The 19,496-nt window shown below is 41.4% G+C and overlaps 1 protein-coding gene across 1 annotated transcript in view; it reads right to left on the reverse strand.

The window, feature by feature from the left end:
* The window catches only part of SYN2 (synapsin II), a 279,216-nt gene that overhangs the window by 244,863 nt on the left and 14,857 nt on the right, over positions 1-19,496 (reverse strand). The window contains exons 3-4 of the mRNA XM_018554553.1: positions 8,972-8,991; positions 5,122-5,128 (exon numbers count right to left, since the gene is read on the reverse strand). Of these exons, the coding sequence (XP_018410055.1) occupies positions 5,122-5,128; positions 8,972-8,991 (27 nt within the window). The remainder of the gene's footprint in view (positions 1-5,121; positions 5,129-8,971; positions 8,992-19,496) is intronic.

Below are 19,496 nucleotides of genomic sequence, written 5' to 3' on the forward strand. Positions count from 1 at the left end.
GGGCTGCCTATTTCTTTGAAGGAACCAATTAGAGGGCACCGTGCTATTCAGTAAGTGACATGAGTTTACTTAGTGAATTGGACAGACAGCTGTTTTGTTTGTTTTATTCTTGAGCTATGGCTGTACAAAGCCTTCCTCCAGTGAAACTGTGTTTGTTTGCTGCCTTGCTGAAAAAAATGCAGAGCTAACCTGTCCTATGAATGGTTTACTGCTGCCAATACCAGTTGAGCCTGTCTTACAATATATATTATATATAAATAAAGTCTATGCAGTCTTGTGACCCAATATCAGCAGAGCTTGGCCTGGAAGTCTCTGCAGCTTACTAAAGTAAAAGAGATCCAAGACACACTCCTGTCTATCATTGGAACATTGCAAAGCATCAGAAAAATTATGAGAATATCCCAGTGTTCTTCCCTCCTGTAAAGACATGCTCTGCAAAGTAACGGAGCTGTGAATGGCTTAGAGTGCCTCTCCCAGTCCTGCTGTGCAGGGAACTACAGGATGCTGACATCGAGATATATTCAGGTACTAATATGTGTCGTTTTAAATAACAAGACATTTAGTCTAGATTCACACCTAACCTTTGAGGTGCAGTGCTGTAACGCACGTGTCTTAACACCGTGCATTAATGTACACTGCATTAGGCAGCCAATAAAATGAATGGACTGATACCGCACTTCAACGCCCTAGAAATTGGACCTGCACCTTTGTCAGCAGCGAGCCGCAATGTACATAAATGCGTTGTCACATGTTGTGCAAAGTGTGTTGGGGTGCCATTCCTGCAATGCAATAATGTTAACGGGGCCCTAATAAAATCAAGCATGGATTGTGGCAATTGAGAATCGAATGCATAGGAATAACTGAGGGAGAACTAATGCGCATTTGCATCAAAAGAGCTTGTTATCAAACACTCTTGTTTTCCAAGTGAGTGGAAAATCTCTGTGGGAGCAGACAATGAATAGTTGAATTAGAGAGAACTCTGCAGCAGATCCTGAATCTGAGGGTTTCGTTGATGAAAGACGAGCAAATCATCATCAGATCTGCGGTAATCATCTGCTCACAGACAGATAAATAGAAAACAGATTCCAAACTAGCACAAAATGACTGGGCTTATTTTATACCAGTATATTTGTTACTTATTTCAGTATTATAGTCTGTACTTGTGATTGCCAAGAATATATATAAAGCACTATAAATAGTAACTTCCATTCCCACATATCGGAACAATTTTCTAGCACACAGAACTGAATGCAATGACAAAAGTAACACTAGAGAGCCCCATTTTCCATATAAATGGACAGAAACAGCAGCATAAAGGAAACAAATGAGATGTACAGTTATAATAATTTGCAGAGATGAGTCCGTCCTGGCGATGTCCATTGTACTGAATTGAGTCACTATTCCACATAAAGCAACAATGTTATACAAAACTGAAACGTTTTGTGTTGCCTATAGGCACCAATTGAGTTTACATGTTTAATTATACATTGGGAAATGTGATAAAATCGTATTGGTTGATTGTTATACACCTGTCCAATTCAAACTGAACATGTAATTAAAATATGTGTATTCAGAAGTTGCCTTTAGTGAAAACTGTATGTCTAATAATTAGTAGATCAAGAGATAGAAACAAGTGAAGCTAAATGCAAATCACTATTTTTCCTGTGAAAGTCTACCATAGTGTTGCCTTCTCCTACCACCAATACTTCTTTATTGGTCCTTAAAGTCCAGCCCCAGCCAAAACTGTTTCCCATTTGCACTACACAGGGAAGTCACAGACATCACTATATACCAAATGGAAGAAGAGATGAGGCGCTGGACCCAAAACAGATCCAAAGTTGTCAGAGTTCGGTAGTTCTCCAGGTGGACAGCCCGCCCAATATAGACGGCCCGCCCAATTAAGAATTGCGTTTTAGACAAATTCTTGTTTACATACAGTATATCCTTTACTATGATTTGATTTGCATTTATTTGCAAATTACTTATACATTTTTGCTTCTCTTTAGCCCGATGAAGTAGGATTGTTTGATCCCAAAATGAGTTGGATGATTTCTGCTGTCTTTCTGATATACAGTATGTGGATCAAAAAAATACCTTTCAATAAATACTAATCAGAGGTTCTAACTCCTACCAACCTTATCCAAACCTAAGAACAATAGTTGGGTTTTAAATTTATATTTAGCTTTAGAGGCCAAAAGGGAGGCTCTAAAAGTGTGAGCCGAATGGGCCGAGCTTGACTTTACAGGTAAAGTTGATAATTGCATATAAATTCAGCTGCCTTTATCTCTAAATTTACTGATTGTTATGAGAGAGGGTTTTAACTTAAAACCCAATTAATTAAAGCTTAGGAAAACTGCATGGATCCCCAGCAACTCATAAAAATTAAAAAGAAGCTCCGGCTGCTACACTACACAATCACCCACTCAGGGATCCAGTGCTAATCTGAAAGATGTCCAGCCCTATTTAACCAATCTTCTCTAGGCCCATAGCTTCACAAATCCACCCACCCGAACTTACAGAAGAATGCTGCAGCATTTAGAATTAGCCCACTACTAGAAAAAGAAAAGGGTGAAGAGGAGATGTGATGTCATTGGACCATCTAGAGATCTAGAGAAAAAAATGTGGGCTTTGCAATAGGGATAAAGGACAAAAGGGGGGGGGGGGGGTTGAATTTACAAGTCTGGAGTCGGGCTTTAAGGTAACCTCTGTATTTGCATATTTTTTCATCATAAGGTCAGTCTCCATTGCTCAGGTGCTAGCTTTTAGTGACTTTACTGAAATCCACCATAAAGAAGTAGAGAATGTGACAATGGTGTGGGAAACGGAAACAACCTTTGGCCTCTTTCAGGCGGGGTGGTCGAATCAGGTCAATTTTAGTCTATGGGCAGCCAAATGTAAAAGGATGCACAGATAATCCCCCGTCGCCATCCAGGACCAGAGAACAAAGTTCCATTTTGGTGGACCTGATTGTGAGGTGTCAGAGGTAATCTGATGTAAATTGACACATATCCGTTTACATTCCACTCCCCATAGACCTAACATGGGTCCGGTAAGTTCAGTTTTTTCCTCAATCACAAGATGGAGGAAAAAACTGGATGGATAGGTTGCGTACTGCTCCAATCATCACGTGACCCATGCACGGCTTCCCTGCTGATCAGAACTGACAGGCACCTGTTTGAAAGGGGCCTTTACCTCTATGTTTGGAAAAAAGGATCAGCTATGTTCTTTGCTCAGTAGCTACTTTTTAGTGATTCATAGGAAATGACTGGCAACATGATCCAAAACATACACTGACATGTCAAACAAGGAATTTCAACTTGCACATAGGTGAAAAATGGACCCAAGAGCCATGTTACCCTGTCCCTGGACATACGCGCCAGCAACAAGTTCACTAAGAGACCACTTATCTTCTCCTACGGTGTCAATCTCTTGCAGGCAATACCATTAAGACATTGCTTGCAACACCCATTAGGGAAGGTGTCAGTTTGGTTCCTCAGCAATTCTGCTGCTCACAGTATTTGCTGGTATAAAGAAATGCCGGTGTGACATCTCTATAGACTGTCATAATAAAAACATTAGTGGGCACGTGCTGAGAAAACAAAGGAGGAGAGCAAGGTTTCACACCCCAATATAATAGATAAGACAATAGATCCCAATTTCAGGTATGCTAGGACCCAGAAACGAGGGGGGGGGGGGCTAGCTGATTTCAGCCGATGTACGGCTGAAATCAGCCGTACCAGCCTGAAGTGAATAGCCGAACAGTGTTCGGCTCACTTCACTTCAGATTGGTCATTCACTCGGCTGCCCTCGGCAGCTTGGTGAATAGACCCCTAAGGCTCTCACAGTAAATTTATAAAAAAATATAATAATTTATTATTCACAAGAAGTTAAAATCAGATAACATTATTGCACTCGAAGGATTAGTGACAAAAAATCATATTACAAATGGTAGCACAATGAGTTGCAGTAATGTCAATTATTCATACAATTGAGCAAGAGGAGTTTTTCTTGGGACAACTCAACATATTTCGCCTGAACCAGGCTTCCTCAGGGGGATATTGATCCTAAAGAAAAACTGAACATTAAGTAAACAATCTAAAAATGCATCACTAATTATTTTTATATTTAAATATAGACATCAAAAAGTTGTGATACAGGAAAGAAATACATACGCTTAGTACAGATGTGTAAAGCAGTGAATAACCGCACAGATGGATCATATGGAATAAAGTTAAATCAAGAGCTAAAAAAAACATATAAATATAATATGCACCTGTAGCTTATTGTAGCCCAATCAACGAAGGCCAATCGCATGTACAAAAAATGAATGAAACCAAATCCCTCAAACTGCGATCAACATCAAGGGGAGGTTGTGTTAGAAGGCAAGTCGCAGCAGGAATGAAGCAGAATGAAGATGAGGATGCAATGCGTATTAATGTGTAAAAATATAATTGCTCAATTGTATGAATAATTGGCATTACTGCAACTCATTGTGCTACCATTTGTAATATGATTTTTTGTACAGCAAACCCCTGATATTTCCAATCAGTTTATGAAGTACCACAGGTGTGCTACAAAGTACAAGGAGCAAGACATCAGGCGACATGAGCATGGCATGTATCCAGAAGTCTTTTCTCCTGCTGGAAAGGATTATTATACTTAAACAAAATACTTGCATAAATAATGTTCCCTAACCTGCAGATTTGCAATTAAAACAAATCTACTTGTAAAATGTTTTGCAAGCCATGTCAATATTTATCAATGAAGTGAACCTGGACGACTTGCGGTAATTGACCGCAAATTATTTTAGTTTGCGCATGCGCAGTGTTAATCCTACGACTTTTGACGGACGGAAACGCCACCAACCATGCGAACATCGTACGATCGACCAAAGTTTTCAAACATGCTTGACCGTCAAAAGTCGTACGATTGTACAGTACTATCGGTCGGGCACTTTATTCACACGTTATGATTGTCGTACAAAAAGTCGATTGCATACAATTATCGTACGACAATCGTAAGGTGTATGGGCACCTTTAAGAGACATACAACAAAAAATACACAGGAAGCAATTTATCAAAACTGGAGCAGACAAAATCTGGAGCAGTTGCCAATGGCAACCAATCAGCTTATCTGCTCAGTTAAGATTTGAAAATGAGAGAGAGAAGCCGATTGGTTGCCATGCACAGCTGCTCCATATTTTGTCTGCTCCAGTTTTGATACATTCCCCTCACAGAATTTTGCAGCTTGAAGAACTCATCATAGATAGATTGCTAAGAGAGAGGGAAAAAACAACCTGTATTAGGGTGGACATACTGTAAATGGACTGATAATACCGTGCATTAGTTTCAAGCACTGCTTGCAATAATCAGTTTGTTTCTGAGTTCCTAGGGGTGTAACTCTCTGAGGACAGGCCTGATCCTTCTCTTTTCTACACGTGTGTCCCTATCACCTTAGGATAAGGTTCACGTTGGGTTACAGAAATAACTACCTGCAATGAGCTGCTGTCCATAGCAACCAATTATGGTTAACATTACATTTTCCTCATGAAGGTTAGAGAATGAAAGAGAAAAAAACTGTCCTATTTTCCATTGAGTTCAAGGGGTAGATTCATGACACCAATTACATGTTTGGTAAAAAATCTACTAGAGTTATTCACTGTCCTGTCTTCTTATATAGATTTTACCAGCAGCAACAATGAAGCCTTAAAGAGCTATTAAAGCAAAAAGGGTTATAAGCTATTTCAAATTGTGATGAAATCTCATACAATGGACGCTGCTTCTTCTTGATTAAAAGTTTTAGTTTTCTGCAGAATCAGTTGGTCCCCTGAGCACTGGTCCTGACTTCTTTTTTTGGGTGGTTCCTTTCCTTGCAGGGTCCTATGGAACCACTCTTGTGTGTGCTAGTAAGCTGTGGGTGTCTTCACAAACACACAGACACAGCAAGGCAATCTACTCCCCTGCTCTCTGCTCCTCCCTTCTTGCTTCCCCAAGCTAGTAGATGGACGGCTGCTGGAGACTGTACTGTCCCTTCTGAACAAGGAAGTTCAGGCAAGGGGAGCTGAAAGAGTTGGAGCTATTTGGAAACATGGTGACTGTAAGTGCTTGGGCAAATATGTAAATAAATACTTTGCTGGGCAATATATATTTGTTTGATCTGGATTCACTGTTGAAAAAAAGTTTGAGAATTGAATACTACTTTAATAAGACCTGGTTGCCACAACATAAGATCATAGGTGCATTTACCGTAATTTAGGCAAGTTATTTACCTGTAAAAGTCTTACCTTGTGCAGACATTGAAAAGCCCTAAGGCTGCCGATAGGCACCTCCATTTTGGATGTCATGTCAGCAGCCCTAACAGTCTCTAGTAACACTATATAGTATTTCCCTTTTGCTCCTCCACCAGCAGCTACATACAAAGTTATGTAAGAGAGCTCAGAGAGTAAGTAGACCCTTCAGAAGAGGAGAAGGCTATGACGTGCAAGGAGGGAGGGTGCTGAGCACATTGCAAGTGAACGCAAAGTCATTTATGGAAAGAAAGAAATACTGCATGGAAGCATTTAATATGCTTGATGCATAGCCAGCATAAGCCATGGCAGGGCTGCCAGAGGCAGTACACGGCTATCTGCAGACATCGTTTCTGACTTTACTGACTTATTTCGGTTCCAGAGTGCTACCCAATTTGGATCCTCATTGTCGCTGTCCTTGAACAGCTTGTACACTTTTGTTGGTAGATTAGTGTAATGTGTTTGATAAAGCTCACCATCTCTGAGTCCATACACCTAAAACTGAACTGCTAGCAGAGTAGGCTGACACTGACTCTTCTAATCATGGGTTCTAGATGTATTGATGCAGAATAGCCAAACATGCCTTTGTGTGGATTTCAAATCAAATCTTGTTAGTGAGATACTTAACCCCTTCATGACTGAGGCCTTTTTTTCATTTTTTTGCACCCATGGTATATTCCACATTTTAGGCCTGAAAATTACTTAAAACCCCCACACATTATATATTTTCTGAATGCCAAGACCCTATACAATATAATGGTGGTAGTTGCAAATTTTTATGTTGCGCAATATTAGCGCAACTCCTTATTAAACCCCAAAATTTAGTGACAAATTTAATTAAATGCCCCAAAACACAACAAAATACCAATTTTCTAAATGAAATATAAAAGATGAGGTTACAACGAGTAAAATGATACCCAACATGCCCAGTTTACAAATTGCGTGCGTCCGTGAAACGGCGAAAAACTGCAGTAACTACAGAAGACTCTTTAAAAGCCAGGCCATCAATGTAGAAATACCCCAAAATACTGGCCCTAGAATTATTGCTCTCACTCCGGCGTGCGCGGCGATACCCAACACTAAACTCAGAATTTAAACCTTAAAATGCTTTCAAGTTCCTTAAACTATTAGCAAAAATGTATCCAATTTGTGTATTACTCAGCGACAGATCCTCAAATCATCTCTGAATTTGTGTCCTTCCTTCTGGAGGGGGGCTACTTTAAGAGGAAATGGTGGCCCCGCTGTATTGAGGTCCAGGTCTCATTTTGAGTTCCGCAGTGCATGCGGAAGCACTGTGATCCCGCATGCGCTGCGGGGCAAGCCTCTATCCGGGGTTCGCGGAGTATGTGCATTAACTGAGAGCCTGCGTTGGATGTGACGTCATATATGGTGTATGCCTCTCCGGCGGCATTGTTTAAAAGATAGGGAACGCTACGGCCATTAAACCACATGCATCCTAGAAGCTGTGAGGCGACAGTAGAGATAGGAGAACCCTTTAGAACATAGATATAATACCTTGATTTGAATCATCAAATGCTCTAAGATGGCTCTATGTTTCTCTTTTAAGTTATATTCAACCTGTATGTTAGGACAAGCATTGATGGTATAGTATTTCTTGATATGTGGCCCTAGATACCATACATAATAAATGCCATCTTATTAACATTATTTTTGATGTACCCGGTCCTACCTTCACTTATGTATCCCCCCTCTTCTATATTTAAGTGCACTAGGATATATAGAGAAGATTTATTCTGCAAGAGCCCATGAGTGAAATCAGCTAGAATTCTAATGATCAAAGGTGAGGCATAATAAGGTGAAATGACTATTCTACACATTAGGCTGACCTTGTTAAGGGTTAAGTGCTCAGTGTAATCTTAGGTGGTATTGTCCTCTTTCCTGGCTATTCAGGTGTCCCTTTATATTACCTCCTCATCCGCGCCAGACACAAATGGATCCTGGGATCTTGACAAACAAGTCTTTGCAGTTTTAATATGTATGCATATCACAAATATGGAAATTGGCATATATAGAATATTTGTATTGAGATGATTAATAGATGTCTTATTGTTGTCCATTGATATTATACCCCTGTTACTTCTTTAGGAAACGATTTGCACCATGAAACATGTAGAGGAAACACTTTCTCTGGATCTCATCTGGCACAGTATGTGATACATACAATTTACTCAAGAGACCTCTAAGATTCATGGGTGTTTTTTTAAGAAATTTAACATGTGCCTGATAAGAAAAAAAGAAATAATGAGAAATTGGGGGTCCTTATGTTTTTTATAATGTTTTTAACACATGTTGAAGTTTTTGGATTCTTTCATTATATGTAAATAAAGTGACAATGTTTTAAGAAATATGTATTTAGTCTGATGTAACTTAGAAGTCTGTATTCTTCCATCTAGTTTAATTACGCTGCTATGCAGTTCCTTTTGGAAGTAACCTGCTTTGCAATGCTTTACTGCAACACAATTAAAGGCACTTAGCAGGTTTTTTTCTGATTTCTGCAAAGACTGGGTCTAAAAGATTGTACAGAGCCAAATTATTCCATTTATACTTTGCGGTTGTGGGACTTTGTGGTACGGTTGACTAAACGGCAGGTTTCTGAGTGCTCGGGACAGCAGCAGAGCCATGGGAGAGCAGTAAAGCCATAAGTAGAATGCTTTTCTAAAACACTATGGGGTCTATTCACAAAGCTGCCGAAGGATCTAGCCATAGCTGCGGCTAATCCTTCGGCTAGCTTCGGCCCCAGGACCCCTTCGTTTCAGTAGAACCGAAGGGCTGCTGTACGGGCTATTCACTATAGCCCATACAGCTCCCGAAGTTGGCCCAGCAGCTCAGTCGAGCCGAAGGCATATGGCCGGCCGACAGCCTGCTACTGACAGCTGGGCGGAGCCAGACGTCATCTCACGGCTGGCTCCGGCCACTTGCAGAGACAGATCAGCGTCCCCTGGTTACCAGGTAACCATGGACGCCGATCTGTCATTACCAGACATCCCAACTCTCCCGGCCCCTTTAGAGTCTCCCGCTATTAGATAGCGGCTCCCGGCCGCCCGGGAGAGAAACACTTTCTCCCAGAAAGGTTTACTCTGCTCGATAGAGCAAAGTAAACCTTTCCCTGCTCTGTTGGGTTTTTTTTTCTACTGTCATCGGAGCCGCCGGCCGCCGTCAGTCAGAAAAAAAAACAGCATAGGAATGCCTAGCTACATTCCTATTGGCTATTTCACTTTGCAATAGCCAATAGCAAACTTTCTATTGCACCCGCCCACTGCTGCTCTGTCAATCAGCAGAGGGGACCTTAGGTTCTCCATCAGGTCCTCTTCTAGTGATTGACAGCAGCAGAGCGCGGGTGCAATAGCCAGCTTGCTATTGGATATTGCAAATTGAAATAGCCAATAGGAATTTAGCTATGCATTCCAATGCTGTTTTTTTAATTTTATTTATTCTGACGGCAGCAGCTGTCAGAATACTAAAAAAAAACAACTTGCAGATAGCAAAGAAGCTATTGCCATCATTTCAGGGGGGTGCTCTCTCCCCCCTGCATTACAATGAGAGCTTAGCAGAACCGGAGAAGATATGAAAGCTGACTCTGCTGAGCTCTCATGGTACTGACGGTTCAGCGTCCCCTGGTTACTTGGTAACCAGGGGACGCTGATCTGTCCCCTGCTTACCAAGAGGTGTCGAGCAGAATAGCCGAGCCGAATGCCGCTCGGCAGCATTCGGCTATTCACTCACTGCTGTTTGGCCTCTATAAGAATAGGCCGAACAGCAGCGAGTAGCCTGCCGGAGGTTTGGCTCAGCCGACCCAGATGTTGAATCAGCTGAGTCGAACTCCTTCTGCACTTCGGGTCAGCATGTTCGGCCGAGCCGAACCCAGCCGCAGCAAGCCAATGTACGGCTGATTTCAGTCGGTGTACGGCTTAAATCAGCCGTACATGCCTGGAGTGAATAGCGGAACAGAGGCTCACTTCACTTCGGGTCGGTTATCCACACGGCTGCCTTCGGCAGCTTTGTGAATAGACCCCTATGTAGGATGCTTTTCTACATGCAATGCAGCACAAACTCTTTCCCCAACTCTTTACAGGGCAAGCAGCTGCAGGTGCATGGCATAGCATGCTCACCTGTGGCAGCTAACACTTGGTTAGCTATCACAGGTTCTCTTTACATGTTTTCAACAGATCTGTCCCCTGCTTACCAAGAGGTGTCGAGCAGAATAGCCGAGCCGAATGCCGCTCGGCAGCATTCGGCTATTCACTCACTGCTGTTTGGCCTCTATAAGAATAGGCCGAACAGCAGCGAGTAGCCTGCCGGAGGTTTGGCTCAGCCGACCCAGATGTTGAATCAGCTGAGTCGAACTCCTTCTGCACTTCGGGTCAGCATGTTCGGCCGAGCCGAACCCAGCCGCAGCAAGCCAATGTACGGCTGATTTCAGTCGGTGTACGGCTTAAATCAGCCGTACATGCCTGGAGTGAATAGCGGAACAGAGTTCGGCTCACTTCACTTCGGGTCGGTTATCCACACGGCTGCCTTCGGCAGCTTTGTGAATAGACCCCTATGTAGGATGCTTTTCTACATGCAATGCAGCACAAACTCTTTCCCCAACTCTTTACAGGGCAAGCAGCTGCAGGTGCATGGCATAGCATGCTCACCTGTGGCAGCTAACACTTGGTTAGCTATCACAGGTTCTCTTTACATGTTTTCAACCACACTGATTACCTATAAATATATGTTTACCTAATATTTAAGACAAATTCACTGAAGCACTGAAGCATATTCCTTCGTATTTTATGTATGTATGCATTGCGGTGTGCATGAAGTCAAGGATATTTCATATAACTAATTTAAGGCTTCTATATCTGTGATCACAGCTATGAATAATATGGGGATGGCAAAGAAATATATATGGATAACATGGAGATGAAAAGTAAATATAATTTATTTCCTTTTGTCTATGTCAATGTTTCTCAACTAGGGTTCCTCTTGAGGTTGCTAGGGGACCCTTGAGCAATGGTGGATTGATCTCCAAATTACAAAGGACATCAGTGCAAGGGTGCAATGTTGCTCTAACCACCATTATAAGGGATCACTTCTACACTGACCGAAAATGTTGGAGTACACCACAATTATTACTGTATGACATTTGTTTCTGCATTTATTCATTTCAAGATTACTGAAAATTATTTTTTAGTGGGTTGGTAACAAAATTGTCTGCCCTGGATAATAATGTGCTAAGTACACTACATTACACATGTGCATTTCGTTTTGTTCCGAATCCAAATACATCCGAATTTTCCGAAGTTCGGACATTCGACACATACGAATCCCAATGCATCTGAATGCGTACAAATCCGGATTTCCATTTATGAATTTCAGATCCCATCCGAATGTCGTTTAAAAACTAAATTGAATTGGACAAGTGACTTGGCCAATCAGATGTGTTTTTCAGTTTAATGCATCCGAATGGGTCTGAATCCGAATTTTCGAATTGCATTCGGAAGCTCCTGAATACCATTTGGGTCTGGGAGCCTGAGGTTTAGTTTTATGTGTATATTGGTCACAATGTTGCCGCTATGAATATTCGTTCATATTATAGAATACTACTTATATATACATAATCCTAAAACTGATGCTCCAAGACCCGGGTGGAGTCCGAATTTCCGAATAGCATTTGAGAGCTCCCGCATGCAAATCGGGTCTGGAAGCCTCAGCTTTAATGTGGCTCCCAGAGCCGTATTGCTTTCTGGAGCTCCTGAATGGTATATTCGGAAATTCGGACTGCCGAATGGGTCTAGGAGCTTGAGCTTTAATATTAATATCTGTATATGGTTTTCTGTGGTATTCACAACGAATATTCGTAAACTCATCCGAAACTAACGAAAACTCAGAACTCATCCGAAACCCGAACCGAATTGGATTTCAGATCCGAATCCCGAAATAACGAAAATATCCAAACCGGACCTAATGTTTCCGCAGCTTACATGTTTACACCACATTTCTTTAATTTAAAATGTTCTTCAACTTATTAATCACACTTATGTAACATAGGTAGAATCCTTTTAAGCATTGGTTCCCCCTGAACTTGAAAATGATTTCAAAGGCTCCTCAGGGGTAAAAAGGTTGAGAAGGGCTGGTTTAGGTTATGAACAGAGCAACAGTCACATCTTATCAGGATCAGGATCTTAAAAGTTTACAGGTTACACTTACAGACTCAGAGGCAGAAGGATGTGACTAGGGATGAGTTTTTATTTTCCGGAATTTTATCAAAATAAGGAGATTTTGGAGACATATTCCCATTTTCAGAAAATGCATTGTAGGTACAGAGAAGTCAAAATTAAGGTGTTTTCTGGTGGTTTATAAGGGTGCAATAGGCTTTAAATGCCTTTTAACTATACTGGCCATGTTCTTGTGCTAAACAAAGGGGTCACTCATTAGCCTCATTATTTTAACACCCACAGACCCACCACTTCCAGTCCCAGATGCCTCATCTCTTCCAAGTTGAATGATACCCAGCAACTGTTTGGAAAGGTAGACTTCCGCTTTAACTGCTGTTGTCAATTTACTCTACAGTACAGATAATACAGGTAGTGCTGTTGTAGTCATACTATATTAATTATTGGAGGAGTAAATTGTAAGCTACAATACCAGCAACTCTAGAGCTCAACATAAAAAAAGAACGACCAAGTGCAGGTGCCTTAAGAGTTTACCAGCAAATGTTATTCTTACTGCAGTCCTCTAAGGAATCACAAGATGCAGAACAATTTTCAAACCTCTCTGCCTGGAGCCAGTTTGTCTCGGCTTCTTTGAGATATAACTCTGCTTTATTGTTCGTATATGTAGTTTTGATTAGATTCAAGCCAATGAAATTTGGTGGCTATATCGCCATTGATGCTCCATCCTGGCAGTAATGACTTAATGAAAAGTCTGCAGCACAGAACTGAGCCTGGCTTATTAAACAGCATTATTCCAATTTCTAAAACATGGGTCTTGAGAAACAAAGCTACAAACCTAAGACACATTTATTTCTCGCAGTGCTTTCAGCTGTTGAATTTATACATCACTCCTGAGCTGCAGATCTGTCAGTGCTTATTTTCCAACACAGTGGACTACCAGCATGTAACACAGATAACTGTCTTGGCACATGCTATGGCAGGTCTATGTTAACCAAAGGTTCCCAACCCATAGCACCATTGGCTGCAGTTAGTTTCCGTTGCGCACAGCCACCCACTGCCACGATTTCTGGTATTTTGCACTCTGTCCAATTAAAAAGTGGATTCTCACAAAATGTCTGCTTGATGTGGCTCCATCATGCTGCATGTGATCATCTGCTTTTTTCGTTGCCTGCTACACACCATGCTAATGGCTGTGCTGGAGGAGTTCACCATCTGTTAAGGGGTAAATGTTGTGTGTGTGTGGATATCAGTTATTTATAGGCATTCTGTAGCAAAAAAAGTCACTATTAGCACTGCTGTAGAAGTTATTAGATTGTTAATCATTGCTTGGGAGCATAGAGCCAGATCTGTCCTTTGAGGTTATGTAGCATATCCTTGTAAGTAGTATTTGGAATGGTTTAGAGTTCTATGTGCTCTATCACTGTATTTGTTTTCATTATGGGTAGTTTGGCTGGTTTTGTTCTGTATATAGATATTTGTGGAATAAAAATCTCCAATTTCGCATTAAATAGAATGTATATACTTTTTATTACACACACACAGCGGAATAACCTAGCACAGAATGGGGCTTACACGGCAGAAAAGTCTGATTTGTAAGCACCATTAAAACCCTCCCACAGCCCGGCACTGGAGATAGGGAAGAAAGGACACCAATCATAATCAGACTGCAACTATAAATGTGTTTTAAGGTACTTAAATAGTAAATGATTACATTTAAGGAGTGTGCAGGGAAGGGAAGGAAAAGGGATTGGTGGGCTGGGCTTTGATCCTGGGGAATAAATATATACTCTCAAAAAGTATGCGGCTTTATATAGTTATTTGGCTAGCTGTACACAATCGTATATCAATGAATATGTAAAAGTAAAATATTCTTGTATTCCTTTTTTTTAAACTCAGCTTAGCAATATTTGCACCTGAACTGGCTTCATACCATAGTTCCAATTCGGACTTAGAAAAAAAAGTTATCCCATTTTAGGTTTAGATATTTCATATAGCGCCATCAGTTTACATACATGTATATTCACATCAGTCCCTGTCCTCGATTAGCTCACAATCAAAGGTTACTATCTCACATGCTAGGACAGATTTTCCCACCAGCATGTCTTTGTAGTGTGAGAGGAAACCCATGCAAGCACAGGGCAAACATTCCAACTCCATGCAGATAGTGTCCTGGTCAAACCCGTATGTGAACCGGGGTCCACGGTGCAAGCATGAAGTGCTAAGCACTGAACCACTATGCTGCCCATAGCAGAGAAATTAATATTAAAGGATAAGTTCACCTTTTGCAAAAATTAAAGAAATACATAATTAATAATATATTTTAAAAATGTGTTTCTTTAATATTTGCATTCAAGCCTGGAATGCATTGCAATCGTGATCACTCGATCACAGCTGCAAAGCTAAGGCTTCTGCACATTCTCTCCCAGGCAGATACGGAGTTTCAGTTAGGAGAGATGGGGAGAAGGACGGCTGGACTTTAAACTGCATTAAATCACCTCATACAGCATCTAGCTGTATGTAGGGGGTGTGGACAATTTTTTTGCGATTGAACAGCACTGGAACACAGGCATTGTTTTACCACATGGTTCCGTGTTGCCAATTGTACTGTGAGCAGGGGCGTGTCAGCAGTGCTATTGACATAAATGGCACTGCCACGCCCCCTCCTGCGCCAGAACGCAAGGAGACTTTGTGTATGCGATCCTTTGCGTTCCGGCTAGGGCACAGTGCGATGAGCGCACAGGCTGGAGGAGGGGAAGGTCAGAAATGTAGTAGCTACTTAAAGACACTGCCCGTTCAAATGCCCATGCATTAGTATACATATCTTCTTTCTACTGTCTTTGGTCTGGTCTCCTGACACGCAGGGTCCTCCTCCTTTTTTGTCCTCTGGCAGTGGAAGCCCTGAATGCTGCAGATAATGGTGCTCACTACTGAGCATTTTAATGTGAGCCCAGACTGACATGATAATGCACCCCCAGGGCACAGGTCTATAACACCCTGATCTCACAGGAAATTAGTTAAATGGCACTGGGCATCATTCAACCCCAAAGAGGTTTTAGGCTTCAGAATAAAAACTTTTTTTGTAGGACTTAGTCAATCTAATTTTAATTTCTTACAAAACGCTGGAGTTGGCCTTACATCCAATAGAAATAGTGATAACATGTAAATGAGTTAAGGGAATACCCTCGTAAGGTTTTACTAAGCTAACTGGAACATGTAAAAATGTGACAAGCAAATGACTTACTATATTTTTAATGTACTGATCTTGTTTCTGAGTTAGAAGCAACATTCCAGTACCACAGCCTCTTTCTTAGCATTTATTAAAGCTCTGGTATGTATTCATAAGTTACGGTTAGGACTATATAGAGTGGCTGTAGATTTAATTCAGTATTTGCATGTGTTGGTATTCTACTCATGCTGCAGTACAAATATATCTCACCTATTTATAAAACATCTCAATTTCTTTTTTGACTATGGGAAATGGCAGAAAAATATCTTCTGAAAGCTGCTGGTTGACATGAAGGTCTTCCTTAGTCTAACGCTGTCTTTCATCTCTGGACATATTGCATATCTTAGAGAAAATGCCAGCAGAATTACAAATCGTTTAGACAGCAACAACAAAAATGAACAGCGCATTAAAGACTTCTGTCACATGTTCAAGAAACTCCATTTACTCCACAACAAAGATGAGCAAGAGAATTGGTTTGAAAACCAGGGAAATGGCAAATATGGCATTTTTATTTATTCACCTGGATACCAGGGATGAGGTTCAGTTTCGCCCTTACCATGGGTTCAGGGTTAGCAATCCCAGCAAATTTTCTTGGGAGGATTTTCTTTAAGCCATAATGTACTGCAGGGTCTTTGAACTATGGCCAGCAGGCTTAAAATTACCAATAAGTGGATTTCTAGTTAGGTGCTATGTCTTTAGGCAGCCAAACCCTTTGCTGACTTTTTTGTTCTTATTATTGGGGGGGGGTTGTCTTTCATTTTATTTTGTGGTTAATCTGACGTCACCAGTTGTTCTCCTATTTATAGAAAACCTTTTCATTATTTGTGCTGCAAGGCTTCGCTTTGAAAAAGTGAGGATTTATTTATTCATATTTTTTATGTTGATAGATCCTTTTTTAAGTTTGGGTTGCTTAAAGTGGAGCATTTCCTTGTTACTAACTACTGTTCATTAACCTGCCTTTTGTTTTGCAGCATGCCACTGCATTGTTTAAAAGAAAACAATCTATGTGCGAGAACAGTTTGTAATTAAACAACGTCACATTATATCACTCACATTTACGGCTCCCTCCTATCCCCATAGATAAAATAAAAGTTAGGCATACACCAGTCAGGCCTATTATCCCTAATTAAAACTGTTGCTGCTGCTGATCAGTTGTACACTGATGTATCCTCTGAAGTATCTTAAAGTGACATTAAAGGCAACTTTTTTTTCCCCTCAACCCCCCAGCATTAATGAAAGCACTTACCTTAAATGATGTCTCTTAATCCGATCTTCTTCTTGCTTCCTGATGTTTTCAGCCTTCTCTCCAGGGCTGCGGCAGGTGTCCGATCCAGCGCTGACTCCTCTGGGCTTGCTGGCAGTTCCTGTCCCACAGTGTCTGCATGCCGATGCACGTGTCCATAGATTTAACTTGCGTCCCTGGCAGCAGATATATGCAAAAAAAGCTGAGGGTTTAGAAACCCTTTAATTCTAGTATTCCAGTCTGTGTTCTTAAGGTGGCCATTCACTTTACAACCCTCGCAAGACTCTTGTCTTGCGAGGGTTGTAAAGTACTTAAAAAAACGTACGATCTGCCCATCTTGGACAGGCAGATTGTACTTGAGATCATCGCAAGTCCGCCCCCCTGAGGGGCGGGCTTGCGATGACAGCAGTGAGGGGCAGGCTTCCGATCACTGCTAACGGGCAGTGTGCGCGTGCGCACACCGGCCCGTTCGGCAGTTGTCGAACAAGCAGGCCACTAACTCGCCGAGAATCATACGATTCCCGGCGGGTTTTCCAGCCTGCTTGTTTGAAAGAAGACGTGCGACCGTACAGTAGACACGGTTGCACGCCTTCCATACATTATCGTACGATTTCCCGCGATTCTCGTACGAGAATCGTGCAGTGTTTGGGCACCTTAAGTCTAGTAAATCTGAGCCTAGCCTTGCTCATTAAAATTGTCCTGCTGCTTAATTTTACACTACTGTATCACATGCAATCTCCTAATTGCTCTAGTAAACCACCTGCCTTTACCCTTGGTCTCTGGTACATTTTGGCCTATTATTACTAGTTAAAACTGTCAGGGTCTGACCAATTTTACACTGCTGTTTCCTCTGCAGCCTCTTAATTCCTAATGAGAGCTTGATAGAAACTGGCTGCGACAAGAAAGTTTTGTATCATAAGCCAATCAGAAGGGGCTGTTTCAGCAGACAAAGAAGCACTACTAGATAAATATACTTTCAGACCTTGTTTATACCTGAGGGATTTAACACACATTGCTCAACGTGCATTATTGATCAACAAGAGGATTACCATTCTTTTCTATGGGACCCGTTCACACCTGTGTGCTGCTCTGTCCTGCATTGGGGGAAATAGTGCAGGTGTGTTTTTTGGTGCATCAATTTGGGTTTTTGGTTGCATTTTTGGGTGTTTTATTGCATGATAAGCCCCCAACCCTAGCAAGTTCTACTTTATTTGACTTTCTTTGGCCAAACAAAAACAAGCAGAAGACATGGAAATGCTTTAAAACGCATAGCAACACGCATTTAAATGGTACCCTGCATTCATAGTATTGTCCTCAGTCTTCTGAGCTGGGTGATGCTAGGAATCATTTAACCCAAAATACTCCTTACTGGCCTCCAGATTGATGCCATGAATAAAAGCCAGAGGCCTGTTGACACAAGCCCTTTTAGAAATGCACATTCCCCATAGCAGACCTCAGAGATGTGAGGTGTTGTGCCTCCACTGTTCCTCGTGCATATCTGTGTTGCGGAGGTACTGAGTGTTAAGGACCAACTTCTTTTGCTAAGTGCAGCACTAAAAAGATGAATTGGAAACTTATTTCCACCAGCTAACAACCTAATACAATGGAATACAACAGTCAAATGACATTTCTACAACAGCACACTTTATATTCATGGATAAAAAGTAAGTTTAAAACATTAATAATAAATATACATTATCAAAAGCTCACATCCAAGAGAATATTCTCTTAGAAAACTATGTATGCCTGATGCATAAATGAGTGGATGGAATGAACATAAAAATACAGCAGTGAGAAATTCAATACTGGTATTTTGAAATTTACATATAATGTTCACCAAGAACAGCCTTAAGTATTTATCGAATCAATATGCAAAATAACTCACCAAGAATGTCCACGTGGGGCAATCTACCAACCCTGGCTCCGTTATTCATGCAATACAGTGCTGCATGCATGTGGGTGAAGCGTGGGGTAGTGAACAACTGGCTGCTGACAAGGGTGAAGAACTGCTTTTACATTATAACCTAAATCTGCCTTCCCAGCTGCCCACTTTGAGCATTTCTTAGCCAGAGTATTATTTGTCTACTACCCATAGACATGAGATAACAGTCTGTAATCTGACGTTTTTTGCCTGTATAAGACAGCAATCTTTTGTCAAAGGGCCAGTTCATACCAGAACTGCGTGCGGCTGCGTAGCTGCAATGCAATGTGTTTTGCCACGAATTTTACAGCGATTTATGCTGTTTTTTTGTGTGCTTAAAATGGGATTTTGGGTGCGCTCCTGTGCGTTTGCATGCATTTTTTTATGAGTTCCATTGCGATCCGATGCAGGTACAATAGGGCAAGCAGTATTTTTTCTGACTGCATCGGAACTGACTGCACTGGTGTGAATAGAGCACCAGAAATCACATAGGAAAGCAATGTGATGTATTTTGGCTGCAGCAGCCAAACTGATCGGACTGCATCACAACTGCATTTGGTGTGAACTAGCCCTTAGAGCCAGGCAGGCATTTGCTGCGGACCACTCTTATGTCTATGGCAGGAGGTCTTTTAAAGCAAATT

The sequence above is a fragment of the Nanorana parkeri genome, unplaced genomic scaffold (genome assembly GCF_000935625.1).
Source record: "Nanorana parkeri isolate BGI_ZX_2015 unplaced genomic scaffold, ASM93562v1 scaffold164, whole genome shotgun sequence".
In the NCBI taxonomy this organism is placed as follows: Eukaryota; Metazoa; Chordata; class Amphibia; order Anura; family Dicroglossidae; genus Nanorana; species Nanorana parkeri.